The following is a 27,823-nucleotide window of genomic DNA, read 5'->3' as shown; positions in this document are numbered from 1 at the left end:
GTTGGTAGTTCCTGGGCACAGGAAGGATGAGGGCTTAAGGAGAGAGAAACACAAAGATGGAGCCTCCTTTGTATTAGGTTGTGGGAGGGATTGACACGGCTTCATTTGATCCCTGGTCCTGGGGGATCCAAAGTGTTCTAAACAGCTGTGGTTCAGAGCCCTTCACACCCTGTGGCTGGGCTGTTCTAAGTGGGAAAGAAAAGCCTTCCCTCTGACTTACTGGGCACACAGGTCATAAGCACTTATTTGCTTGGATATTTCTAGGAGGATCTGGTTTTTCGTATTTATCAAACGAGTCGTCTAAAGCAATGTTTATCAGAGCAGTTGATGACCCATATGTGGGTCTTGATTTACTAGGTCAAAACCTTTTTAAAAATCAAGTAAAAAGTAACTTCCATGGTAATATTTTGTTGGCATTTTTATAGATATGTATATAGATGTGTGCTAGTTATAACATCGATTTTACTGTTGGGGGAGGTCACAAGAGCTTGAAAGACTTTGATTTAAAGGTTAGTAACTGAATTTGGTTCTAGTTTGCTTGAAGGCAGTTTGGTTTGGGATTCTGAAAATCAGCCTTCTCATTTGGCAAAACCTCTCCCTCTGGCTTGAAGGTTCCTGCTGAGGAGGGACTCATGCTGTGGAAGTGACTGCCAGTCGCACAGGAAAGCAAACTCTTCACAGAAGGACTGGGGCTTCGTTCTAATGACTAAAGACAGCCCAAGTGCCTTCTGTGAGCCACAGACCTGGGCTGGGCCCTGGGGATACAAAGGTGGGTATAAAATGGCCCCTGCCTTCAAGGAGTTCACCATTTAGTTGGGAAGGTGGATATACCAGTTTTCGTGCAGTGAATAAGATGTGTGATGTAAGAGGTAAGAACAGCCACAATAGAGAAGTGCAGAGAAGGAAATGGCTAACTTCCTGCTGAGGTCTGAGATGGTTTCACCTTTGACCTGGGTTTTGAAGTATGAAGAGGAGTTTGCCAGGCAGAAGAGAGGGGAGAGGCCACATCAGGCAAAGGCATCAGCGTGTACAAAGGGGATTCACTAACAGGGTGTGTTGTAGGACTGGAGGGTCACTCGGCAGCTACAAAGTAGGAAGCATTGGGGAGATTTGACGGAGACGATTCTATCAGATGCCCCCAAATCCCCCCATCCCAATTTCCCTATCAGCCTTGACTGCAAGGCTCCCTTGCCCAGGAGGCCCCAGTAACGGGGGAGCCAGCAGGGAGCTGGCGGGAGTTGTGTGTGTCCTTGCACGTATGTGCTCTGGTCTCTGTGCTCCTGGCCCAGGCCCAGCAGAGGTGGTAGCAGCAGCCCTTTTGCATTTGGTTTGTTTCGGCTGCCACATCTTCCAGCTTATTTGTTGTTTCTGCTCCATATTCTCTCACTGCTTGCCAGTGGGGCTTCCCTCAGTGGCAGAAACAGCCCCTAGACATTGCCACCGATGGGGCAGGTAGGGGGTGTGGGGAAAGTGCCTGCATCTGTCCGAGTGCACGCCTGGTGGATGGGGCAGGGAGCTCTGCAGGGAGGCCACCAGCCACCTCAGCTCCCCCGCCCTCTGGGTTCTCTGCAGTGTCTTCCATCACAGCTTGGGAAGCTGGAAGGTGATGGGGGCAGAAAGGATGTCCAGGTGCAGTTCCCCTCCCTTCTTTTTGCTCAACAGCTATGGAGCCCACAATGAGCGCAAAATGACCTCCTACTTCAAAAACAGTTCCCCCGAGGTCAGATTTGAAATGCTTGTCTTGGAGGTGGGAGTAGACCTCATCTCTAGTGTTATTGAGAATTCACTGCTTGTGCGGAATCTCTGTTAGGCACCAGGTCTGCCCAGAGAGGTATGAACCCCTGGGCCTCTAAAAACTAATAGAAAAAAGGGCAGACAGATTTGGAAAGAATTAATTTACATAGTGCTTGGAGCCTGGCATTAGCAAGGGCTCCAGAAAGAGGGGAAACTGTTGGTAGTGTGAGTCATTTTGCTAAGGAATAGTTTGGTCCTCTACATGGGGATGGGGAGAGGGGAAGGAAGGTGGTTTGTGTGTGTTTGATCTACAAGGCTGGGTTCTTAGTCCTGCTGGCTTTTACTTTTGTGGCACTGGCGGCAGGAAAGAAGACGGGCCCTCAGGACCCAGGAAGTGGTGTGGATGGGTGGATGATCCTTCTAGGAAGTTCCTTGCACTCTGTCCTGGTGAGTTCTTGGTGCTTGGTCAGGAGCCGGGAGAACAAACCCTGGAGCCTATGGAGAAGATGGACTAGAGGCGTGTGTAAATGTAGTTCTGAAGGGAAGAGATGACCCACTGCAGGTTTGGGGATGAGGCAAAGGTTATCCCACCAAGAGAGAAGTCTATGAAAATGACCACTTAAGACTCCATCTTCCTAAATGACACTTATGGGTGCTTTTGAATTGATGTTTTATTTTTGTTTGGACAGGAAAGCTACTGCGGCCAATTTAGCAGCTCTGTCTTCTGGTAAAGGATGGGAAGGACATGGGTAAAGGACATCCTTCCGGTAAAGGGTGTGTGAAGGAGCTTGGGAACATTCAGCCGTACCTGAGAACAGGATATCCTAGGATGTGGCTGACGCTTCACAGAAACCTGAGCTGGGGAGGTGCATCTGGAGGTGGAGGTCTTGGTGCTTTGCGTGCCCGCCTGCAAGGACTCAAGCACTGGGGGAGAGTCGAGACTAGTAACCAAAGAAGGTGGCCTGGTAATGCTTCGGGGCCTGTCCAGGGTGCGCCCAAAGGCCTCATTCAGTTCAGGGTCCTTGGGATGTCTCTGGGCCTCCCTTGGGAGGACACCCATGTTAAGGGGACAAGAAAGCCCTGGTTGTCTCCAGGCTTTGAATAAACTGAGTGTGAGCATTGCCTTGATGTCTATGTCTTGACCCACCCCCAGCTCCAGTCAGTTGTGTTTCGGCGGCAACTTTCTCCAAAGAGCAGTGGATGTGTCCACCCAGAGAGACTCCCATCCTCCATCCACACCCCCTGACCCCGTGACCTTTGCTAGTGGGTGGCTTAGTGAGGCAGCTACAACACCAGGGATAAGGTGTCACGAACCCATGCCCACCTCCCCAGAAGGAGCGGTGGCGGACGCTGGAGGAAGGCTGAAGAGTATGTTGGCGATCTGGTCTCCAGGCCTGCAAAGAGAGGACAAACAGCAGGGATAGTAAAGCCAAGGGTGCAGTGATAATAGGTAGCACGTATTGATTACCTCGTGCCGGGCGTTACATAATCACACAACAGCCCTGGCAAGCAGTTACTATCGTTTCTTCTGCCATCCCCAGGCTCGGACATAAGGTCACCTGTTCACGTTGTGTGCTGGTAAGTGGCAGAGCTCACCAGGTCACCAAATCTGGGCTCCCTTGTTTATCAGACAAGCCTCGTTGGGCTCCTGAAGCGGCAGAGCTGCTCGCTGAGAACAGAACCCAAACATCTGGTCCTAGAGGCTACCTTGTGGCCAAGTAAGCACAGATTGCCTCCGTTTCTCCAAGCTGACCTCTGCACAGGACTTCCCAGCAGGAATCCCTACTCCGAGTCCTCACTCCCTTCCCAGTTCCCCAAGCATCAGGAAGCCCTCCCCATCACACCCTCCGAGGTCCAAGCCACCCCACTTCCCAGCACAGAAGGTCTGGGCCCCTGGCAGAGCTCCCAAGCCTGGCTGAGAAGCTACTGATTGGAAAGGAGGAGGGCGGAAAGGTCCAGAGGCCCCCCCTTCTCCGCCCCAACACGACTCCAGGCAGCTGGGACTTCGTGCTTCCTGGGGGTCTGCGCTAGCTCAGAGGGGCTGTAAATTTGCTGCTTGGAGTTTCAATCTGAACCGGCTGCTGGGACAACTCCAGCTTGTCTCCACCCCCGCCATCCTGTGGTCACGACTGTCCCTTTTGAGGCCTTGCCTTGCGGGCTCCCTGCTCAGGAAGTAGATGGAGGCCTCTCAAGCCCCGGCGAACCCAGAGCTAGGTTGTCCAGGCACGGCTCCAGCAAGCATGCAGAAGACGAGGGGCTCACTTCCTCCCTCTAGGCCTCCCATCCTCTGGTTGAGGTATTTGGAGTGGACGGAGCACACTCTGCAAGCCACACTTGAGCGAAGACCATAAACAGGCAACAGGCCAGGTGCCCACTGGCACCAAGATGAACAAGACCTGCCTATGCTTTGTCCTTTTCTCTCTCCTCTGATTAACAGAGCACCTGTGCTGCACGACTCCAGAGAATACCATTCTCATCAGGGTCCAAATGAATGGCGGCCCCTGGAGCTGTGCAGTGCTCAACCTTGACAGCTGTACATGGTGGCCCCAAGAGGGGACGCTTGAGGCATAAAGTAGAAGTCTTAGTCGCTCAGTCATGTCTGACTCTTTGCAACCCCATGGACTGTAGCCCACCAGGTTCATTCTCTCCATAGAATTCTCCAGGCAAGAATACGGGAGTGGGTTGCTATTCCCTTCTCCAGGCGATCTTCCCAACCCAGGGGTCGAACTCAGGTCTTCCTCACTGCAGGCAGAACCATCTGAACCACCAGGGAAGCTCTGAGACATAAGTAAGTTAAGTTCAGTCACTCAGTCGTGTCCGACTCTTCGCGACCCCATGAATCGCAGCACGCCAGGCCTCCCTGTCCATCACCAACTCCCGGAGTTCACTCAGACTCACGTCCATCGAGTCAGTGATGCCATCCAGCCATCTCATCCTCTGTCGTCCCCTTCTCCTCCTGCCCCCAATCCCTCCCAGCATCAGAGTGTTTTCCAATGAGTCAACTCTTTGCATCAGGTGGCCAAAGTACTGGAGTTTCAGCTTTAGCATCATTCCCTCCAAAGAAATCCCAGGGCTGATCTCCTTCAGAATGGACTGGTTGGATCTCCTTGCAGTCCAAGGAACTCTCAAGAGTCTTCTCCAACACCACAGTTCAAAAGCATCAATTCTTCAGCGCTCAGCCTTCTTCACAGTCCAACTCTCACATCCATACATAACCACAGGAAAAACCACAGCCTTGACTAGACCGACCTTTGTTGGCAAAGTAATGTCTCTGCTTTTCAATATGCTATCTAGGTTAGTCATAACTTTCCTTCCAAGGAGTAAGCGTCTTTTAATTTCATGGCTGCAGTCACCATCTGCAGTGATTTGGGAGCCCCCCAAAATAAAGTCTGACACTGTTTCCACTGTTTCCCCATCTATTTCCCATGAAGTGGTGGGACCGGATGCCATGATCTTTGTTTTCTGAATGTTGAGCTTTAAGCCAACTTTTTCACTCTCCACTTTCACTTTCATCAAGAGGCTTTTGAGTTCCTCTTCACTTTCTGCCATAAGGGTGGTGTCATCTGCATATCTGAGGTTATTGATATTTCTCCCGGCAATCTTGATTCCAGCTTGTGTTTCTTCCAGTCCAGCATTTCTCATGATGTACTCTGCATATAAGTTAAATAAGCAGGGTGATAATATACAGCCTTGACGTACTCCTTTTCCTATTTGGAACCAGTCTGTTGTTCCATGTCCAGTTCTAACTGTTGCTTCCTGACCTGCATACAGATTTCTCAAGAGGCAGGTCAGGTGGTCTGGTATTCCCATCTCTTTCAGAATTTTCCACAGTTTATTGTGATCCACACAGTCAAAGGCTTTGGCATAGTCAATAAATCAGAAATAGATTTTTTCTGGAACTCTCTTGCTTTTTCCATGATCCAGTGGATATTGGCAATTTGATCTCTGGTTCCTCTGCCTTTTCTAAAACCAGCTTGAACTTCAGGAAGTTCACGGTTCACGTATTGCTGAGACATAAAAGATGTACATAAAGAACGGCAGCCCAGAGCAGGGAGACAGCTTTCTGCCGGGGCATCTGGGAAGGCTTCGTAGAGGAAGTAACACTTGAAGAAAGGGAGCGATAGTGTGGGAGGGCGAGGGTGATCCAGGTGGAAGGCAGAGAGTGAGCGAAGGGCAGGAGGCAGCAAATCATGTCAGTGAGCTCCTGTGATGTGGGCATGGGGGTGAACGAAGTGGGAGAACAGGCTGGAAAGGTGGGTGGGTGGCAGAGCACAGAGGGTCTTAGTTCCTAGGAACCGGGAGCCACTGCAGGCTCGTGCTCAGGGTAATACCCCGAATAAGGCTGTTTGTTCAGCAGGAAAGTTACTCTAGTGGCTGCCAGGATGACTCCAGCCTGTCTCCACCCCCACCATCCAGTTGGGGATATCTGGAGGGGACAGCGTGGTGACCTTCTGCAGTCGCCCTGGCACTGGGCCAGCACCATGCCAGAGAAATATAAACAGGCAGATGGAGGGGGCTCTGGCAGTGGGGCACTAAGCATCGGAGGGGGAATCCCAGGTAGCTTCCTGCTCCTCAGGGTGCCCTGCTGTCCAGGCTGGATTGATGGGCCCTGCTGGGTGGTATCCATCAACAGCTGGGTTTAAGTTGGCCCCCAAATCAGCCTCTGCCTTCTTGGTAGGATTACTACGGCTTAGGGATTGGACGGAGGTTCCATCTCTCTCCTTGTCTCCTCTGCCTTCTCTCCCGGGCTGCAATCGCAGCTCTTTCCAAATGCTCCAGCGGATGAACCAACGTCACCCTTGTCCGGCAGGCCCCAGCACCTAGGGGCTATTGCCCAGGGCCCATCTACCTTTCTCGAAGGCAGGGGCCTGGGGAACCTCTGCCAAGCTGGCGTGAGGGGAGAGGCAGGTCCCACAGCCCGAACAGCTCCTCCTCTCCTCCCTCTCCTCCGGCTGTGTCTACTCCCCGCCATCCCCCCCGGCCCCCTCTCCGTGGTCAGGTCAGGGCAGTGACGCAGGAGTCTGGGGACCCGGAGAGCAGAGGCTGAGGCGTGTGGGAAGTCAGGACAGAACGCATGTGCGGACGTGTGTGGACGTGAGTGTGCGTGTGTTTGTCCCACAGCTGGGATCCTGTCCCAGGGCTGGGCTCCGAGGGCCATGTGGGGCTGGGAGGCCGCCTGGGTGCTGAGGGGGAAACCGGGATCAGGGGGCACAGTGGGGTATGCAGACTGGCAGCCGGCACACCAGGTTTTGGGGGAGGCCCTGAGAGCAGGCTGTGGGTGAGCAGAGGGCAGGGGAGCAGGTCGGGGCCTCATTATTACCTTCAAGCCTCTGCCTCCTGCCCCTCCCATTCATCTGTCTGAACCCTCTTTGATCGCCCCTCATCTCCCTCACTTTGTCACCTTCTTCTCAGTAGGCATTCTGCCTGCTTCGTCCAAAATTGCCACCTCCTCCAAGATTCCTGGGCCTTCGAAGCTTTTTACCACTGGAGAGCCTCTATCTTTTATTCATTTTCGTGTTTGCCATCCATCCTCCTCTAGAATGTCAGCTCCACCAGGGCAGGCAGTCTTGTCCTTTTTATTCACTACTCTATCTCCAGGTTCCTGGCCAACAGTAAGTATTCTTTTTTTTTTCCTTGGCTGTCCCGGGTCTTCATTGCTGCCCCGGCTTTTTCTAGTTGCAGCGAGCCAGGGCTACTCTTTGTTGTGGTGTGTGGGCTTCTTGCTGCAGTGGCTTCTCTTGTGGAGCACAGGCTCCAGGTCGTGAGGGCTTCAAAAGTAGTTGCAGCACGTGGGCTCAGTAGTTGCGGTGCACAGGCTCAGTAGCTCCATGCTTCCTGGACCAGGGATCGAACCTGTGTCCCCAGCACTGGCAGGTGGATTATTATCTACTATGCCACCAGGGAAGTCCAAGTAGGTACTCTTATATGTATATTTCTTGAATGAATGAATATTTTCCACTCGTTCCAAAGTCCCAGTTCTTCAGAGCGGCACTCAAGGCCCTTCACAACATGACCTCTCCCTAAGCAGCACCCTAGCCTGATATCCACCTCTCCCTCCCACACCCCACCCTTCACCCCAAAACACTTGACCCACCAACACAGGGCTAGAACGGCCTCCCCCATCCACCTCACATCTTTTCCCAATGAAATCCTGCCTGCCCTTCAAGGCTGAGCTTGTTTTGACCTCCTGCATCAAATCCTCCTTGATTCCCCAGCTAGAGGTGACCACCCCCTCTTCCAAACTCTCATAGCTCAGCTCTGCACACCCCAGTCCTCACACATGGCTCCACGTACCCATCCTATATCTACTGTAAGCTACAAACTCCGGGAGGCAGGAGTTAAGTCTCAATGCATGTTTCTGTCCTGAAAAGTTTGTAGTCAGTTGACTTGCACCAAGAAGGGACTAAATGCATGAATAAAACAGATCTAATATTATGGGACTGGGGAGGGAGTGAATGAACATATAAATAACCACCAGCATTTGTCAGGGTTTCGCATTTGTGAAAGCAACATGAACAGGGATGGTGCTTTCAGGAGGCCCATTTGACAGGTTAGAGCATTGAGGCCTAGACACTCAGGCCACTTCCCAAGGTTTGAGAGGCAAGCAAGCCTTGGACTCCTGCTCCCTGGAGTTCGCTCCCTGCCCCAGGGCTTCCTAGAAACCACAGAGGCTTAGCTGCAGACCCCCGGTGCCATCCCTTTGGGGGTTCATTGTATTTCAGATTGTTAAGAATTTTGCCAGGCACACTGACCTAAAAGTTCAATTTCTGGGCTTTCAGGGTCCTCAAAAGTGAGGAGTGGGAGGAGAAGACCTCACCAAGTGTCTTGCTCTGTGCACCACCCATATTAAATCCCTCAACTCGAACAACACCGGTTTCCAGAAGAACCGGGACCGTGAGAAGGCCACCACTGACTTGCCCAGCCAGCATCTTCCTGACTGCCTTGCAAGAACCCAGACAGGCCCATCTCTAGGGGGTGGAGGGGATGTCGGGGTCCCCAGGCGCTCCCAGCAGAATGGCACTGCTCTCCCAGGGCAGCCTTGTTGTGCCCGTCCCGCGGCGCGCACCCAGCCGCACCTCCCGGAACCCGGGGGTCGGACGGCAGGCAGCTCCGCCCCGGCGAGCCCCCGACCCAGGCGTCCTGCCCCGGCTGTGACCCCTCCGGTCCCCACCTCCCGCGACCCCTCACGCACACAGCCTCCCCCCAACCCCCCACCCGCACGCACACAGCTGATAACAGCCCCGACCCCCGGCCGCCGCCGCAGTCCCCGGGCCAACAGTCCCCGGGCCAACCCCGCCGGTCGCCTCGCCGCGCCGTCCTCCAGACCCTGGCCCCGGGCTCTGCGCGCTCTGCCCCGACCCCGCTCGGCGCCCGGGGACCGCGGCCCCCTCGTTCGGCCGGCGGGGCGGCCCTGCCCCGTCGATCTTCCCGGGATGCGGGGCCTCGGCGCAGGCACCCGCCGAGCCCCAGGTCGCTGAGGGGTCAGGCGAGGCACGGAGATGGGGGCGCGCGGTGAGTACTCTCGGCCGGGGCAGCGCTGTTTGAGGAGGAATTTACCGCTGGGGCTCTTGGCCCCGAGTTGGTACGGTTCAAGGACTTGAGACTTGCCAAGGACCCCGGAAGGGCAAGGGGGGTGGGGCAGCCTTCACCTGCTGGTCTGTCGGGCTCTAGGAGTCCCCCGGGGAGAGTCGGAACCTGAGCCGGAGACGGGGCGGAGGGCTGGGGGTTCAGGGAGAAGAGGCGCGGCTCTGTGGGTGCCGAGGAAGACTCAGACACCTGGGTCTGGGAGCCACAACCCGGATCTGCGAGAAGGGACGCCGCTGTCACACCGGGATTGAAGTTTGGCCGGGAGAAGTGGATGCCGGTAGCTGGAGGGGGGTGGGGTGTGCACACGGCCGCGGGATTGAATGAACGCGGAGGCAGAGCCTGAGCGCTCCCAAGGTCCAGGTGGGGAGGACTCACTGGGGGCTGCGCAGCAGGATGGGTGAACCTGCCGTCCAAACCAGCCCTTCTCCTGCGAGAATCCACCTCATCCGCAGCCCGGCTCTCTTTCCTAGACTGTACTCCGCTGCTGATGCTGTCCTTTCTGCTGTTTCCTTTGGGCTTCCCAGTCCTGGGCGCCCCCGCACGCCTCATCTGTGACAGCCGAGTCCTGGAGAGGTACATCCTGGAGGCCAGGGAGGCCGAAAATGCCACGGTGAGATCCCCTCCCCAAGACCTTCCACAGAACTCACACTTGGGGCTCCAGGGTCAACACCCACCCCCCCCACCACCCCACCCCCCCACCCCCGCCGCAAGATCCAGGAACCTGGTGCTTGGTTCAGGGGTGGAAGCAAGGAGTCAAAGTCCCCAGTAAAAGTCCTAGGAGTGGTAGTCCCAGTGCCTAAGTGGAAGCTAGTGAGGGGCTAAGCCGGATGGAGGCCCTGGGGCCCCTGACTCCAGGCTTGTGCATTTCAGATGGGCTGTGCAGAAGGCTGCAGCTTCAATGAGAATATCACTGTGCCAGACACCAAGGTTAACTTCTATGCCTGGAAGAGGATGGAGGTGAGTTCACAGGTTCCTTCCTCTTGGGAAGTCTCATTTTGGGAACCTCATAGGATGGTCAGGAGAATGCTAGAGAGAGAAGAAATGGAACAGCAAAGATGAGGGTGAATGTTCATTCATTCTAAAAAACTTCTGTTTGCATGGGGCTGCTGAGAGGGAGGAGGGAGAGGCTGGCTTGGGCTAGCTGACTCCAAGTCTCTGCTCCCTTTAGGTCCAGCAGCAGGCTCTGGAAGTCTGGCAGGGCCTGGCCCTGCTCTCAGAAGCTATCCTGCGGGGCCAGGCCCTATTGGCCAACGCGTCCCAGCCATGCGAGGCCCTGCGGCTGCACGTGGACAAAGCTGTCAGCGGCCTCCGCAGTCTCACCTCCCTGCTTCGGGCGCTGGGAGCCCAGGTGTGTCTGGCCCCGTCCTTGCCCCTGGGGTTGCTGTTTCTGCAAAGTGAGAGAAGGGCCCTGCCAAGGAAACCCCCCAGCCATTCTACCCTGAAACCCATCTCCTGCCGGAGCCCCTGGCACTGCACTAACCTTTAGTCCTCTCTTTGCAGAAAGAAGCCATCTCCCTTCCAGATGCAACCCCCTCCGCAGCCCCACTCCGAGCATTCACTGTTGATGCTTTGTCCAAGCTTTTCCGAATCTACTCCAATTTCCTGCGGGGAAAGCTGACTCTGTACACAGGGGAGGCCTGCAGGAGAGGGGACAGGTGACCTGGTGCTATCACCCCGGGCACGTCCACCATCTCGCTCACCATCACTGCCTGCGCCATGCCTTCCACGCCGCCACTCCCAACCCCTGTCGACGGGCCACCAGCTCAGTGCCAGCCTGTCCCACGGACACTCCAGGGCCAGCGGTAACATCTCAGGGGCTAGAGGAACTGTCCAGAGCTCAACTCAGATCTAAGGATGTCACAGGGCCAGTCTGAGGCCCCAAAGCTGGAGGAATTCAGAGTTCAACCTAAACTTGGGGGCAGCACCATGCTGCAGAGACACTGAGACTCATCTTGACATGCTGCCCAGCCACAGTGCCGGGACCAGCTGGAGGATGGATACCTCCTTTTACGTGTACCAAACAGGGACAGGATGGACTGGAGAATTTAGGGGGAAGACATGAATTCTCCAGGTCTCGTGGGGACTCCATGACAGCAGAGTCCACTGGACAAGGAGGGTGGTGGGAGCCATGAAGATGGAATGGGGGCTGGCCCCTGGTTCTCACTGGGTCCAAGTCTTGTGTATTTTTCAACCTCACTGGCAAGAACTGAAACCACAACCTGGCTCTTGGTCTTTCCTATTTTCCTGGGAGCCCCGTACTTCCCCGGGTCTGTCCCCATCCTGGCAGTAGGTGGCAGGTCCGGGAAGCCAGAGGTGGAGGGGGTGGGGCGCTACGTGCTGCCTCGCATGGCCTGTCTGACCTCTTGACCCCACTGGCCTGAGGCCACAAGCTCTGCCCACGCTTGTCAATAAGGTGGCTCCATTCAAGGCTAGTCCTTAGTAGGTAGCTGCCAACTGGCCCAGGATAAGTCTTTTTTTTTTTTTTTTGGCTGCACAGCACAGCCTGTGGGCTCTTAGTTCCCTAACCAGGGATTGAACCTGGACCTTGGCAGTGAGAGCATGGAGTCCCAACCACTGCACCACCAGGGAATTCCCCAGGGCAAACCTTTAGTGAGTTTCAGGGCCAGTAAGGACACAGGTGCCAAGAGGAGGGGCCCTTTTGAGGGTTGCTGGCAGCTGCCAACACTGTCTGCTGGAACTTTATTCTTTTCTGCCTCTTCTCTGTGGCCCCTTCTTCTAATGTTATCATCCCAGCACCAGGCTTTCCCAGTGTACAAGCTCCCTCTAAGTCCAGCAGAACTTTTCTTGCCTGGGGATGGTTACCATTAATGCTCCAACCTGAAACTTGCAGAAGGGGCAGTAGATGGGGGTACATTGGGAACCAATTTCCCGGACAACCACCTCATTGGTCAGTCACTGCCCAGAGCTGCTGCAGGTAGTTCCCTTATCCGACCTCTTTGCATTCCTCACATGGCCCTGGGAGAATGTCACTGTGGTCATTCCATGGTGCAGACCAAGAAGTAAAATACTTAAACCTTATTCCTGTCACATAAGCCTTCTCAGCTCCTCTGGGATGGGGACACGGAACAAACTCATTCAACCTCCACGCTTGATCCCCACTTCTTTCTTCTTTTTTTTGTCCACATGACATATGGGACTTTAGTTCGCTGAACAAGGTTAGAACCTATGCCCCCTGCACTGGAAGCAAGGAGTCCTAACCTAACCACCAGACTGCCAGGGAATTTCTACTTCTGATTTTACCCTTTCCCCTGACAGTCAACTTCAAATTCCTTCCCAGAAATAATGTTTCGGCCGCAAACAGCAGAAAAAGACCTGTGCAGACCACAAAAGATGTCACAAAACCAGATGGGGAGTAATCCTGACCATTATCATACTTGGGGTAGGGGGATTGCTCTTTCTGCTTATATGGCAAAACAGAGAAGTTAGCCTGCACCCCTGCAAATATGCTCAAGGGAGGGAATGTTCTGCAATGTGCAGCAGGAAAAATATGAGCAGGTTGAGGGGTTGGAGGGTATTTGCCAAATATCTGTGTGTGGAGGGTGGAGTGGGGGCCAAGCTGCGGTGGGAGGAGTCAGCCCGAGAATTTTCACTCTGCCCAAAGCGGCTCCTGGGCTACAGTGCCCTCTTCAGGCCCTCTTGGGAAATGCTAGGGTAACCTAGAAGCTATAGAACCCTGAGGACTCCGAAGTCGCACATTTTGGAAAAAAAATTCATATTATGGTTTCCACACATGCCATCTGGTTCTTACTCCACCTCTATGAATCAGGAAGGATGAAATCTATCTTTCTTGCTGGCAAAAATGAAGCAAAGAGACTTATCTTGAAGTCCAGGAAATCCAGTTAGTAAGTCACGGCTGGGAACTGAACTTGAGATTTAGGATTCATAACCCCAAAGTCTTGTCGGTCTCCTGACCTGAGTGCTGCCTAAACATCTCCTGGATCTTTCTTCCCTCTGACCTTATTCCTCCACTTAGCTTCAGACTTATTATTGCTTTCAGTTAAAAAAAAAAAAGAAGAAGAAAGAAGGAACTTCCCTAATGGTCCAGTGGTTAAGACTCTTGTGCTTCCCAATTCAAGGGGCACAAGTTCGATCCCTGGTCAGGGAACTAAGATCCCACATGCTGCATGGCATGGCCAAAAAATAAAATTTAAAAATTAAAAAAAAAGAAATGAATTAACAGAACCTGAAGTGTATGACCTGAGTCAGGTGTGATGGGCGAGTAGGTTAAGAACATAATTTAAAAACATAATTTGTTTCACATTAATGGAGTTCCTACTGTGTGCCAGCCTTTGGATTAAGTACATGGAAAAGCAGAATTACGGTCTGTGCTACTCACAGCCTGGTGTCCTCCTAGAGTGGACAGTCCCCTTGGGGCAAAAAGACCCGCTTTCTTCTGCACTATTATAATGATGATGATTTGATGATTAACAGCACATTAATCTCTGGCACCTACAAGATCTCCTGTGATTCTCACCGTCATTCCATGGAAGAGAACAGCAGGCATCATCCCCATTCATCAGACGGTGAAACTAAAACCAAGTTCCTCCGGGTGAGCGATTGAGCCAGCTCTTCCAACTTCCGGGTGGGACAGGCGCCAACTCGGCCTAGTTATGAGTCAGCGGGTTACATAACTGTTTCATGGAGATGCCTCCTGTTTGTAGAGGGTTTTGCCACTTCCAAAGTGCTGTCCCAAGCAGTCTCGCTTTTGCTCTCCTAACCCGATGAGGAAGGCAGAGACTGGAGGACACGGAGATCCGGAGAGATCATGGATGGGTCTGGCTTGGGTCATAAGATACTGAGAGGAAGTGTCAGGACCAGGCTCTCGGACTCTGGGTCCCTCTTCTGTTAGAAGCAAGCTTCATGGGGAGAAGGGTAGAGGGAATGGACAGAGGGAAGAAAACAGCTTCAGTCAGTGAGGCGTGAATCCCAGGCATTTCTTGTTACCACTCTTTCCTGATGCATCCCCTGCCCCTGGTGCCCACTTCCTCCCAGGAATTCCTAAGTCAAAAGTGCCTACCACCCTTCCCACCATTGAAGTCTCCCAGCTCTTCAGCCGATGCCGGCAGCCCCAGCTCCCACCCTTGACTGCAGCCTCTTGGCCTGCACATCAGGCTGACCGAATGCATCTGCCTGACCCCGGCCCCCAGGCCACCTGGGTTTCTCCTGGGTCTACTCAGTCCACTGACTTCCCCCAGTAGGTGACTGCTGCTGGAGCTGAGTTAGCAAAACGGGGCCTCTTAGACACTGGAATCTAGGCTGAAGGTTAACTATGTTATTCCCAGCTGGTCAAGGCTCATTCCTCCAAAATTCCATCATAAAACTTCGACCCTGTGAAAGATTATTGGCAACAGAAAAACAGCCGAATGGTTTCCCTGCCTATGTGAATCATGTCCAAATGTCTATAAATCAAAAATTACGCCAACCACACACAATTTCTGTTTTTTATAATGATGTTTTTGTTTTTTGGCTGTGCCTCACGGCATGTGGGATCTTAATTTCCCAACCAGGGATCGAACCTGTGCCCCTAGAATTAGAAGCATGGAGCCTTAATCACTGGACCTCTACGAAAGTGCCATGATTTTTTTTAATAATGATTTTCTTTTTCTGGTTTCTTGGAAACCTGAGCTATGCTAGTCTTTCTATCTTACAGATGAGGAAACTGAGGACCAGAGTGGGTGAACAAAGGGTCCAAAGCCACACAGGGAAGCCGGGGGGGGAGGGGCTGCATTCCCTGGAGTTATTCCTGGGTTCTTCCGCATCCCAAGGTCACCCACACCTATTCCTACCACAACCAGTCTTGTCAGATGATAAGGGCCCTGGGGCCTTGCCCGTTCCAACTCCCCAAAAGGCAGAGCTCCTTGCACACCACCATCCCTTCCTGTCCTGCCTGAGTGCCAACCCCCAACCCCAGACAGGTTGGAAGCTGTGACCGTCCAGCCCTGTGGCGCCAAAGAGAGGTCAGTAGGAGCAGCCCTCAGAGGACTTATTGACTAACCTGGAGGGGCTGGGGGGGTCAATGGGCTTCTGCTGCTTGTCCCTGGATTAACCCTTTCCTGGCTCTGTCCCTCTTATTGATCATTTTCCCAACCTGCTCTGGTTTTTTGTTTTGTTTTGTTTTTTCTTGGCTGCACCACCAGACATGAGGAACTTCCCCAACCAACGACTGGACCAGTGCCCCCTGCAGTGGAAGCTCAGAGTCTTAACCACTGGACCATCAGGGAAGTCCTCTCCTAAGCTGCTCTGGAGGAAGGGGAGATCGGTGTTTGGGCTGGGCATTCTTTGTACCCCCATCTTTGGTGCAAAAGGACAGAGGATCTCTTTTCTGGGGTTGGGCCCTGTGCATGCTCATTTAGGCAGAAGGAGTCCCTGGAATTCTGAAGGGAGTTGGGACTTCCCTCTCCAACACCTGGAGCAGGGCAGTACCAGCCCCTCCCTGACGGCTTAGGAGGATGGCCAGCCCAGGCAACCCTGTCAGGTGTCAGGGGCCAAGGCCAGGCACCCTGGACACAGATTTGATAGTACGGACTGGCGGAAGGAATGAAACTGAAGTTTACTAGGAACATCGGGGGTGGGATACAGGAACGCAGGCTCATGAGAGTTGAGCTCTGGATAGCCCTCCAGCCAAGATACAGCCATGAGAGTCAATGGGGTTTTAAAAAAGTGGCAAAGCCACCCTCTTATCTGCATTCTCATGTAGACTTGCTGTTGATGAAACTGATGAAGGTAGATCTGCTCTGATTGGGTGTGACTCCACCCTCTGTTGGAATACAGTTCTGGGAACCATGGGACTTGGCAGGACACTGAGTAGGTACAATGCTGAACAACTGACACCATTTCTCTAGAGTTCAGTTTTCACATGAGGAAAATGAGGACAATAATTTTGCAATGAACAGAACATGAGATTCTACAGACAGCCAACAAGCACATGAAAAGATGTTCGGCATCATTAATCATTAGAGAAATGCAAATCAAAACAACGAGGTAACATTTCACTCCAGTCAGAATGGCCATCATTCATAAAAATGTACAAATAGCAAATGCTGGAGAAGGCATGGAGAAAAGGGAATCCTCCTACACTGTTGGTGGGAATGTAAACTGGGGCAGCCACTATGGAAACCAGTGTGGAGTTTCCTCAAAAAACTGAAAGTAGAGTTGCCATATAATCCAGCAATCCGACTCCTGAGCATATATCTGGACAAAACCGTAACTCAAAAAGATACACGCACGCCTACGTTTATAGCAGCGCTAGTCACAATAGCCAAGACATGGAAACCACTTGAATGTCCACCAATAGATGAATGGATAAAAAAGATGTGGTACATATATATAACGGAATACTACTCAGCCATAAAGAAGAATGAAATAATGCCATTTGCAGCAGCATGGATGGACCTAGAGATTATCAGATCAGATCAGATCAGGCGCTCAGTCGTATCCGACTCTTTGCGACCCCATGAATCACAGCACGCCAGGCCTCCCTGTCCATCACCAGCTCCCAGAGTTCACTCAGACTCACGTCCATCGAGTCGGTGATGCCATCCAGCCATCTCATCCTCTGTCATCCCCTTCTCCTCCTGCCCCCAATCCCTCCCAGCATCAGAGTCTTTTCCAATGAGTCAACTCTTCGCATCAGGTGGCCAAAGTACTGGAGTTTCAGCTTTAGCATCATTCCCTCCAAAGAAATCCCAGGGCTGATCTCCTTCAGAATGGACTGGTTGGATCTCCTTGCAGTCCAAGGGACTCTCAAGAGTCTTCTCCAACACCACAGTTCAAAAGCATCAATTCTTCGGCGCTCAGCCTTCTTCACAGTCCAACTCTCACATCCATACATATAGTACGAAGTAAAGTCAGAAGGAGAAAGACAGATACCACATGCTGTCATTTATATATAGAATCTAAAGAAATGACACAAATGAAGTCATTTGTGAAACAGAAACAGATGAAACAGACGCACACAGAGAACAAATTTGTGTTTGCCGGTGGGGAGGTGGGGGGAGGAATGGAGTGGGAGTTTGGGGTTAGCAGATACAAGGATGGATAAACAACAGGATCCTACCATATAGCACAGGGAACTATATTCAATATCTTATGATAAACCATAATGGAAAAGAATACGAAAAAGAATATATGTATAACTGAATCACTTTGCTGTGCAGCTACAAAGTATTCCTTCATATAAATAATATTTCTTAATACAATCCAACCATCCATCTGGCAAACATTTGCGTGCATACTAAGTCATTTCATTCACGTCTGACTTTTTGCAACCCTGTGGACTGTAGCCCGCCAGGCTCTTCTGTCCATGGGATTCTCCAGGCAAGAATACTGGACTGGGTTGCCATGTCCTCCTCTAGGGGATCTTCCTGATCCAGGGATAGAATCCACATCGCTTGCATCTGTTAGGTCTCCTGTACTGGCAAGCAGATTCTTTACCACTAGCACCACCTGGGAAGCCCAGCAAACATTTAGGTAACCTTGACTTTTCCTTCCTATTGTAAATGATGCTGCAATTGACATCTTTAAGGCATGTACATCTTTGTGAAAATACACACATATTTCTGCAGGTAAAATCCTAGAAAGATAAATTGGATCCAAGATAAACACATTTGAAAGTTGAATAGTCATTGTCAAATTACCTTCTAAGACGCTTTCTCGAACATAGTCTTAGCATCAATGTATTTCAGTGTGTACAGTACCTGTACCGTGACCAACGCTCAATGCTTCAATCCTTTGAACTGTTGCCAACATGAAAATTGTAGTCTTGATCAGCATTTCCCTTATGACAACGGAAGCAGAACCTCTTTTCCAATGTTTCCTGGCTCCTTGTAGGTCTTCCTCTGTGACTTGTCTTTTTCAATTCTTTGCCAAGAAGCATTTTCAGTCCTCACTTCACTCCATCTTTCTGTTGCCTTCGCCCCTGTTGCCAGCTGTGTAGAACTTTAGGTTTGAAATGGTTGGAATTCTGCAGACAGTGTTCCACTGGATCTCAGAATCCATGGTTACTACTGAAAATTCTGGTGCTATGCTGATTCCTGATCTTTAGTACGTGACCTGCTTTTTTCTGTCTGAAAGTGTTTGGGAATGTTCTCTTCAGCCCTGACAGTCTGAGATTTCATGACACACCTTTCATGGGTCTCTTTGCATTTGTCGGAATGGACCCCTTTTAATCAAGAGACTCATTTGTCAGTTCTGGGGAATCTTCTTCTGTGTTTTTTCTTAAGTAATTTCTTTTCCTTTATTATTTCTTTTCTGGACTCTCCTGGCTGAATGTCAGTCATCCTGGACTGAGTCTCTCTCTCGCTTTTCTCCCTCTCTTTCTTTCCCTCTCTCGTTCTTATTTTATTTCTCTTGATTTCAACGTTTAACTCTTCTGTAAGGGTTTAGGCTTCGGTTCTCGTAGTTTTCATTTCCCAGAGCATTCTTGTGTTCTCTGTGCAGTTTTCATGGCTTCCTCAGAAGGACGCCAAGCGAGGAGGGGCAGGGGGGGATAAGGTGGCCTGGGCTCCTCACTCTGGCTTCCTCCTCTCCCCGAGAGCCGCCTCTGAGGTCCCGCATGGCTCCTCCAGTCTGGACTCTGGTGCTGCTCCTGGGGGCTGCCTGGGGCCAGGACCACATGCCTGCCCCAACCCGGTAAGCTGGGCTCAGGGGGTATTGGGGGTGCCTCTGAGGAAGAGAACGAGGGGCAAAGCTGGAAAGGACAAGCGGGCTGGTGATGAATGGTGTGGCCCCGGGGAGGAAGGAGGGACCCCCTGATGGATGTTAGGAGGCTCGGAACAGAAGCAGGTGGGGCCCTGCAGCCTGCTGAGCCTGGACCTGGGGGTGTGAGCCGCTGAGCAGAAGCAGGACAGAGGTGAAGTGTGAGGGGACAGGGAGGAGGTGCAGAGCTCGGGAGACGGGTCTGGGGGTGGCAGGGGAGGACAGAGAGGGTGGGTTCTCAGAAAATGGACAAAACCCAGGGCAGAGCCAGTGGACAGAGACACAGCAAGTAGGAAGCAGCAACAGGTGATGGATGGCTTGGTGTCCTGGAGCTTGTTTGAGAGGATTTTTTTTTGAACATTTATCCATTTGGCTGTGTCGGGTCTTAGTTGTGGCACTCGGGATTTTCGTTGCGTCATTAGTTGTGGCACTCGGGATTTTCGTTGCGTCATGTGGGCTCAGTCACTGTGGCATGTGGACTCGGTCGTTGCTGCACGCAGGCATGGTTGCCCCACGGCATGTGGGATCTATTTCCCCAACCAGGGATCGAACCCTAGTCCCCTGCATTGAAACGCAGATTCTTAACCACTAAACCACCGGGAAGTTCCATGTTTGAAGGGATGTGAACAAGCAGGACTTGAACTACTAAAACAAACAGCTGTTCTACGTGGCCCACGCCACCTGGGAAAGGCCACTGGCTTCTCTGTGGAATCTGTAAGGGTCACTGGTCTGTGTGTTCAGTCAGGGCAGGACCGTCCCCGCCACGCATCTGGCAACACCAGACCCATATGGTCCCTACTCCGTGAAGAAAACTTGGGCAACAGCACAGGAAAACCTCGACCTGAAAGAAAGAGATGCCTCCGATGTAAACTCTCAGATGTAAACTCTCAAACTCTCAGAATTCCTGCACAGAGAAACTGGCTCTTCTCATGTTAGAGAGCCACGCGTGACATCCAGGGCACAGGGGGTAGAGGGAGCCAGAGGGGACATGAGGAACTTGGAGGGGAGATGCTTTTCAGGAGACAGATGACAAGGTGAGAAGGCTGTGAGTGACCTTTTTGAAAACCCTCAAGTAAGTGTATGTTCCCTGAATACACGTTGATACAATATGGATAAAAAGAAAGGACCAAACTTCCGGAAAGCTCACAATCGTGGAGGCTCAGCAGTTCTTGGTAATGATGAGAACTACATTTTTTTCCCCCTCTTTCTCTCTCTTTCCAAATCAACACCAAGGAAAGAGAAGCCTCCAGACTGGAAGCCCCTTGCTCGCAGCTCGCGGGAAAACTGTGAGTTGACACCTGGGGCTGCTCAGCCTCCTGTCCCTCCCAGGGGTGGCCACCTCAGGTGCCCTCGGCCCTGCGGTGACATAAACACGTAATAAATATGTGAAGGGCAACCCTCAGAGGATGGAGAGTGGAGGGATCCGGGGAGGAGCCGAGAACAAGCCTTGCCTGAAAGGTTCACATGCAAACAGCATGGGAGGAGGCTGCCTAGACAAGCCTGCCTGCCTGGGACCTCAGATTGCCACCCCCGACCTAGACATCCTGCCCACCCCCACACACACCCTGGGGTTGGCTCTGCATGCAGGCTCCCCTCTCCTCTCCCCAGCCATTCTCACCCAGTGTGATTTTGAGGATGACTCCAGACCCCTCTGTGATTGGAGCCAAGCGACTAAAGACGATGGAGACTGGACTCGAGAAAGCAGGCCCTTCCTCGCCAGCGGCACTGCCCCTCCCGGGGGGTACCCCAGTGGAGGTGAGGAGGCTGAAGGTTTAGGGAGGCAGCTGGAAGGTGGACACGGGCAGATCTGGGTGCAGGGAGCTGGCCGGAAGTGGGTGCTAGGGCTCTGGGAAGGGGCTGGGGGGCAGCCCTTGGTGGGGGTGGGGTGGGAGTGGGCAAGGCTTCACCATTCAGGGCTCTGCCTCCCCCAGAGGGCTACTACCTGCACATGGACTCCAGCGCCTTCCACCCGGGCGGGGTGGCCCGCCTGCGAAGCCCCCCTATATGGGAGCAGGGCCCCCTCTGCGTGCGCTTCGCCTACTTCATGTTTGGGCTGTCGTGGGGTGCCCAACTCAAGCTGTGGCTGGCCTCAGGCGCCAAGGGCAAGCACCCCAACCTGCTGTGGAAACACGTGAACACGCAAAGCCCCTCCTGGATCCCCACCGCTGTCACGGTGCCTCTGGGGCTCGTCCTGCCCAGCCGGGTGAGGCTGCAGGCAGAGTCTGGGGTCCCCGTGGGAATCTGGGTGTTGGGCGGGGGGTCCAGGACGGGGCACGGGGGTTGGGGGAGCTTCTGAATTCGGGCAGGAAAGTGGGAGCCCGAAGGAAAGAGGCTCACGGGGTGGATGGCCCCCTCCTCCCTCCCGCAGCTGACATTCGAAGGCGTGTGGGGCAGCACGACTTATCTGGACATCGCTCTGGACGCTATCTCCATCCATCGGGGCTCCTGCAATCGGGGTGAGCCCACGCCCGCCTCCTCTCTCCCCCCACCCTTTGTGCAGGTGCCCAGGTGGCAGGACTCGCTCAGGGACTGTGACCCTGGCTTCTCCCAGGCTTAGGGCGACTTGCTTCCATCTACCTCCACACCCCACACCTGATTCCTAAAGCTGCCACGTCTGAAGACAGGTTCTCCTGAAACACATAACTGGGGCGACACCTGTCCTAAAGTGACTGGCCTTTCTGGTTTGCCTGGGGCTGTGCCTATGTTAGCAAAAAGTCCTGCATCCCAGGAAACCAGTCTCTGACAAACATGGGTGTCTGGTCAACCTGGCTGTAATTAATACCCGGGATCTGTTCAGAATTGGCCCTCTAAGCTCATGTTTGAGATTCGAGGGGACTAAATTCAAAGGAAAGAATATTCCAGAAGGTGCATGCAAGGAACTAACACTTACTGAGCACAGGCACTGTGCGAGACGCTCCTGCACATGATGTAACTTACAACAGGCCGGTGCTCTTGCTCCCAGTTTATTGATGGGGAAACTGAGGCTTGGATGGCTTAAGTAACCTGTGGCAGGAACACAGCTGCTGGGGAGCGGGACCGAATCTGCCTGGCAAGCCAGCTGTGGTAACATCAGGACCCAGGTTGGGACTCAGGAGTCTGACTCCAGACTGAGGCAATCTTTTTTCTCTCTCTCTCTTTTTTTTAATTTTTATTTTATATGGGAGTATTGGACTTTCCCAGGGGGCACTAGTGGTAAAGAACCCACCTGCCGATGCAGGAGATGTAAGAGACATGGGTTCGATACCTGGGTCGGGAAGATCCCCTGGAGGAGGGCATGGCAACCCACTCCAGTATTCTTGCCTGGAGAATCCCATGGACAGAGGAACCTGGCAGGCTGTAGTCCACGGAGTCGCAGAGTCAGACACGACTGAAGGGACTGAGCATGTGCGCACACGCATCGGGGGTATAGCTGATTCGTGATGTTGCATCTGAGGCATACTTTTCTGAACTGCCTCCTTCCTCCTTTCTTTCCTCTCAGTCTGCATGATGCAGACGTGCAACTTTGACACTCTAAAAGATCTCTGCGGCTGGAGCTGGATCTCGACGGCCTCTGGGGCCAAGTGGGTCCAGAAGAAGGGGCCGACGGGGGTGCAGGACGTGGGGCCTGAGGGAGACTTCTCTAGCCCTGGGGGTGAGTAATGGCCACGCTTCTGTCCTCTGACTTTGAGCTTCTAGAGACCTCTGCGGGCATTTACAATGCCTGCCTGACCCCCTACAGTAACTCCCTTGGGATGGAGTTACCTCCAACATCCATCAGCTTAAGTTACAGGGCAGAAAGCAAACTCTAAGTGCCCAGCCAGCTCCCCGCCATTGCCACCCCCAAAGCTCTACCCGGCAGAGCCAACACCACCCTCTCCTCACCTCTTTTCCCCGTCACCCTTCCTTCTTCATTCATCCAACAAACATTTATTGAGCACCTACGATGTGCCAGGTACTGTCCCACACCAGAGGGTGGTGTGGGAGGAGACGGGGGGACAGTTCCTGAAACAATGAAGAAGTAAATTATACAGTTATAAGATGACCAGTACTATCAGGGGAAAAAAAGGTTGAACAGAGTAAGGAGATTGGGAGCAGGGTAGGCTGGGATGTAAGTTTTAAATAGGGTGGTCAGAGGAGGTCTTGTAGAGGTCATGTTTGAGCACAAACTTTTAGGAGGTGAGGGAGAGGGGCACGAAATTATCGAGGGGAAGAACGTTCTAAGCAAAGGGGCCAGCCTTGCAAAGACCCTGAGGGGCAGTGGATTGGGGGGTGGGTGTTGAAGCACAGCAAGGAGCCACATGCCTGGGATGGAGAAGATGAGCCCAGAAGGGTCCTCGGAGGTTCAGACCGCTTGGAGCTTTGAAGGCCATTGTCAGGACAGACTGTGGCTTGCATTCTCCATGGATGCGGGGGCCATTGCAGGAGCAGGGGCGTGGTCTGCTCTTACATTTCAAAGGGTCACCAGCTTGTTTTTGTACGAGAATCCACTGAAGGGACAGGGCAAGGGCAGAGTCCATTCTTCTCCATCCTTCCCTCTGATCCCCTCCTCTGATCTTTTCTGCTGCCTGAGGTTTGCCTTCTAGAAAGACTTGGAGAAAACCCCACCTCACCTTCAAACTAAGACCCTGGAGAGCAGGGCCAGCCCAGCTCTACATCTCCCTCAGCGTTTAGCACTGTACCTCATGCCCAGCAGTTTCAGCAAATGTTATCTTCCATTTTTTCTCTCCTCCTTTTCCCACCTTGCTCCCTTATGTTTTCCCATGGTTCTTCCCTTCTCCTCCACTTCGTAGACGTCCCAGGATCAACACATTGCTTTCTTTCACCCTTTTACCCCTTCCCTCCTCCTTCCCTGTTGGCTCCTTTCTTTTCTCAGGCTCGCTTCCTGCCATTCTCTCCATTTCAGCCTTCTTCTCTCCTCTACAAAGCTCACCTTTTTCGGGGGCTCCCTGGGCCAAGCGTGCTCTCCAGGTAGACGTCTTTGGGTGTCGTGACACATGCCTCCTTAATCCACACCCCTCCGTGGCACCCCCCTCCTGCAGCTCAGCTTCCAGGCTACCTACCAGTGGCATCACGGAGCGAGGTCCAGGCTGATTGGCTGCCTGAGCTGGTGGGCTGGTGGGGGTGGGTGGCTGGGTGGGGACATCCCCATCAGTCAGCATCATACCTGCACTCTCACCACGCTGTGTGAGTCACTTACATCCAGTGGCTGAAGAAAAGGAAGAGGATGTGACTCTGAGGGGACCTCAAACATCAGAATCCAAAGGACAAGTCTCTGACTGTTGCTTCTGACAAGATGCCGCGTTTCCTGTGTCCTCATCCCAACCTGCCAAGCATTTCTGGAAGAACCCAAGGCCTCAGCCATCCGTGTGATGGGTGTAGGCTCACCTTGGTGCTGGCTTATCCTTGGCAGCTGTTAAAGCTCCCCAGGGCCAGGCTCCCTGCCCCTGCAGCCCCTAGCCCTGGGTCACTCTCCACTTTACTGATCTTTTCCTCCCCAGATGGCTATTACATGCTCCTGGACCCCAAGAATGCAAAAGCGAGTCAGAAATCTGTCCTCCTGAGCCCCCTGATCCAGTCCTCCGGCTGCCTGAGTCTCTCCTTTCACTACCTCCTCCGTGGCCGGTCTCCTGGTGCAGGCTTCACGGCCTATGCATCTGTCTTGGGTGAGAATGACAGCGTCCCAGGATTCACACTGTCCTGGGGCTCTTTTCCCAGAGTTGGGTTAACGAGGAAACGGGGGGCATCCCCCAGGGTCCGGGGAAATCTGAGATACTGGCAAGATGATTCCGTGGGGTGGAATTTGGGAGCGGGAAAGGCATGGGCTTCTGGAAAAATAGATTTTAAAAAACCAGGAGAGTGAGAAAAAAGGATGTGCTGAGAACCTACTCCAGGTATTCCCTCAGCTACTCATCCTTCTGAGTACCGGTGTGATGTCATTTCCCAGCCCCCTTCATCTCATGGCTCTCTTGGGTTCCTTCCATTGTAGGCAGCATCCGGAAACACACCATTTTCTCAGGACAACCTGGACCCAACTGGCAGCCTGTCTCTGTCAATTACACAGGCCAGGGACAGATTCAGGTATAGAGTAGCAAGGGATCAGGTCTCCTTTTATGGGAGGCATGCTTGATATTGACATGGATTGAGAGTCTGGGCCCTGGAAGCCGGGTGCCTGGGTCCCTGCATAGAGTAAAACCAGATGGAGGGGGCTGAGCTTTCAGGCAGGGCTTCCCTGGAAGCTCAGCTGGTAAAGAATCCGCCTGCAGTGCAGGAGAGCCCAGTTCGATCCCTGGGTTGGGAAGATCCCCTGAAGAAGGGATAGGCTATCCACTCCAATATTCTTGGGCTTCCCTGTTGGTTCAGATAGTAAAGAATCCACCTGCAATGCAGGAGACCTGGGTTCAATCTCTGGGTTGGGAAGATCCCCTGGAGGAGAGCATGGCAACTCACTCCAGTATTCTTGCCTGAGGAATCCCTATGGACAGAGGAACCTGGCAAGCTACAGCCTATGGGGTCACAGAGCTGGACACAACTGAGCGACTAAGCACAGAGCACTTATGCTGTTTTCTCACTCCCGGCCCCTTCTCCCTCTCTCTTCAGTTCACCTTGATGGGTGTGTTTGCCAAGATCCCAGAGCCAGCGGTGGCCGTGGATGCAATCAGCATTGCTCCCTGTGGGGGTGAGAGGGGCTCGGAGAACAGGGGTAGGGGTTGAGGAGGGAACAGAGAGCATGGCACAGATTTCTCGGACCTCCCATTCTGATCCCCCAGAGAGCTTTCCTCAGTGTGACTTTGAAGACAAGGACCACCCCTTCTGTGACTGGGTCCAGGTATTACAGGATGGCGGACGCTGGACCCAGGGAAGTGCAAATACGCTCATCCATGGCACAGGTCCCTTCGGAATCGCCCTCAGTGGAGGTGAGGAGATGGAGAAGCCCTCAAGGAAACGAGTTCCTGAATCTGCTCACAGCTAGTGGGTGGGCTGGTGTGACTGACACCAGATGTAAGGGGTGAGGATCAACCAGGGGGTGTTTACTGGAAAGCGGTCATGGGGCAAGAGCTTTGGAGGCAACACAGGTAGAATGAGTTGAGGATTATTATGTTCTGGGTTCACTTGAAAACCCCCTAAAAAATCCAGGCATCGCATTTCTCATTGAGCCCAAGGCCTCAGAATCCACTGTCATTTTTGGTCAAGACATTTACTGATGTAGCCAGTACAGGAATCTGGGCTGCTGGTTTGGTTTTCCCTTTCTTTCTGATCATGCCTCCTTCCAGTGAGAAGTCAGCAAACAGCAGGAAACAAAACAAAACAACAAACAAACAAAAATGCCCGCTGCAATGTGGGGAGTGTGGGTGTTTGTGTCTGACCCCTATTTGGAAAGCAAGGTGTCGCTCAGGAAAGCACAGGCCTCGTCCGGAGGCAGCTTCTCACCTTGCCCGTTCCCTTCTTATGCCCAGAAAGTCACTTCGTCTACCTTGAGGCTAACAAGTTCTCCCAGGAAGGCCAGTCTTACAAACTGGTGAGCCGGCCCTTCTGTGCCCCGGGTGCCATCTGTGTGGCCTTCACCTACCACATGGATGGCCGTGGAAAGGGCACGAAGCTCAGGCTTCTGCTGGGGAGCCCTGCGGGCAGCCCCCCAAGTTCTCTCTGGGAACGAGTTGGGTCTCAGGGCCCTGACTGGCTGAACGACTCCATGACCATCCCTTCGGGACATCAACAACCTATGCAGGTGAGAAACAGGGAGAGTCACTGTATGAGTGTTGCTGCCGGGCTGGAGAGAGGGTGAACGGCTGGGGCTCGGGAGCACCACCAGGACTGTGAGGATGGATCTCTGGAGGAAGGGCGGAGCAGAGGGCACTCTGAACCCACCAGGCTCTCCAGCCTCTGGGAAGGCCAGGGCCTGCATTGCGCTGTTGAGGCCAGAATAAGGCAACATCTTGGTGGAAGACAGACCCTCTGCCAAGAGATTCGCCACCTTGCCAGGCCTTCACTTCTATTTTTCTCTTGTTTTTTTCTCCCTCGGACCTTCAGCTGATGTTTGAGGTTGAGAGGGGCTCCCACGCTGCCTTCGTCGTTGCTTTGGGTTTCATCTTCATCGGTCAGGGGACCTGTCAAGGTAAGACAGGACCCCAGGCCCCGGAAAGGGGGCCACGCTCTGAGATGAACAGCACTTGGGCTTCTCTGCACACGCTGTTCACAACTTACTGATCAGAGACTTATGAATGTGTCCTCTGTCACCCGAACATTACTGACTGGAGACGTTTCCATATTCACTTACATAACAAATTGCTGGCCACAGGCATTCATTTCTGCAAACACCAACACCGCCCCCCGCCACCCCCCGACCCCCGCTAACCCTTTCAGTAATGTGTTAAAATATAAGTCCTCTTTTGTGTCCTGGTGGCTCAGCTGGTAAAGAATCCACCTGCAATGCAGGAGGCCCAGGTTCAATCCCTGAGTCAGGAAGATCCCCTGGAGAAGGGATAGGCTACCCACTCCAGTATTCTTGCCTGAAGAATTCCATGGACAGAGGAGCTTTGTGAGCTGCAGTCCATGGGGTCACAAAGAGTCGGACACAACTTAGCGACTAACATTTTTGTGTCTGAGGCCTCACCAAGCTTTGTCTTCTGTGTTCTGCCCACCTGTACCTTCCCGGCCCCATTGGAATGCTTGCTTGAATGAATGTGACTTTGGTGCCATGGATTTCTGTGGTTGGACCCCCTTACCTAGTGAATGGTGAGCCTGAAGGGAAGGCTCCCATTTGTTTCGTTTCCTGAACCCAGCGCAAGAGCAGACATATGTTAGGGGC

General features: G+C 53.0%; 2 protein-coding genes and 1 long non-coding RNA gene across 7 annotated transcripts in view; 2 read left to right on the top strand and 1 right to left on the bottom strand.

Annotated features, from left to right (window-relative positions):
- Positions 1 to 1,042: 1,042 nt before the first annotated feature.
- LOC133238703 (uncharacterized) lies at positions 1,043 to 18,349 on the bottom strand. 4 transcript variants are annotated; one of them, XR_009733601.1, is made up of 7 exons: positions 17,979 to 18,348; positions 13,817 to 14,198; positions 10,802 to 10,958; positions 10,043 to 10,347; positions 9,697 to 9,901; positions 3,059 to 3,128; positions 1,043 to 2,658 (listed from the first exon to the last, which is right to left on the bottom strand). It is a non-coding gene; the product is annotated as an uncharacterized LOC133238703 (long non-coding RNA). The 4 variants fall into 4 exon arrangements; XR_009733603.1 differs by having other exon boundaries at positions 1,043 to 3,128; positions 18,039 to 18,349; XR_009733600.1 differs by having other exon boundaries at positions 1,043 to 3,128; positions 17,979 to 18,347.
- On the top strand, positions 9,799 to 13,332 carry EPO (erythropoietin). Its single transcript, XM_061402106.1, has 4 exons — positions 9,799 to 9,931; positions 10,192 to 10,278; positions 10,490 to 10,669; positions 10,822 to 13,332. The coding sequence occupies exons 1-4, from the start codon at positions 9,809 to 9,811 to the stop codon at positions 10,978 to 10,980; spliced, it is 549 nt and encodes a 182-aa protein (XP_061258090.1). The 5' UTR covers positions 9,799 to 9,808; the 3' UTR covers positions 10,981 to 13,332.
- A 57-nt stretch (positions 18,350 to 18,406) lies between the features above and the next one.
- ZAN (zonadhesin) overlaps positions 18,407 to 27,823 on the top strand; it is a 36,845-nt gene continuing 27,428 nt past the window's right edge. For both annotated transcript variants that reach the window (XM_061402047.1, XM_061402046.1), the window contains exons 1-12: positions 18,407 to 18,972; positions 20,272 to 20,324; positions 20,647 to 20,793; positions 20,970 to 21,241; positions 21,407 to 21,494; positions 22,517 to 22,669; positions 24,516 to 24,680; positions 25,004 to 25,095; positions 25,615 to 25,693; positions 25,785 to 25,931; positions 26,472 to 26,743; positions 27,046 to 27,130. In XM_061402047.1, coding sequence (XP_061258031.1) covers positions 18,896 to 18,972; positions 20,272 to 20,324; positions 20,647 to 20,793; positions 20,970 to 21,241; positions 21,407 to 21,494; positions 22,517 to 22,669; positions 24,516 to 24,680; positions 25,004 to 25,095; positions 25,615 to 25,693; positions 25,785 to 25,931; positions 26,472 to 26,743; positions 27,046 to 27,130 — 1,630 coding nt within the window. In that variant the 5' untranslated portion in view covers positions 18,407 to 18,895. The remainder of the gene's footprint in view (positions 18,973 to 20,271; positions 20,325 to 20,646; positions 20,794 to 20,969; positions 21,242 to 21,406; positions 21,495 to 22,516; positions 22,670 to 24,515; positions 24,681 to 25,003; positions 25,096 to 25,614; positions 25,694 to 25,784; positions 25,932 to 26,471; positions 26,744 to 27,045; positions 27,131 to 27,823) is intronic.

This window comes from Bos javanicus, chromosome 25 (genome assembly GCF_032452875.1).
Source record: "Bos javanicus breed banteng chromosome 25, ARS-OSU_banteng_1.0, whole genome shotgun sequence".
In the NCBI taxonomy this organism is placed as follows: Eukaryota; Metazoa; Chordata; class Mammalia; order Artiodactyla; family Bovidae; genus Bos; species Bos javanicus.
Note: the sequence above shows the minus strand (reverse complement) of the source record. Positions and strands in the feature narration are given on the sequence as shown.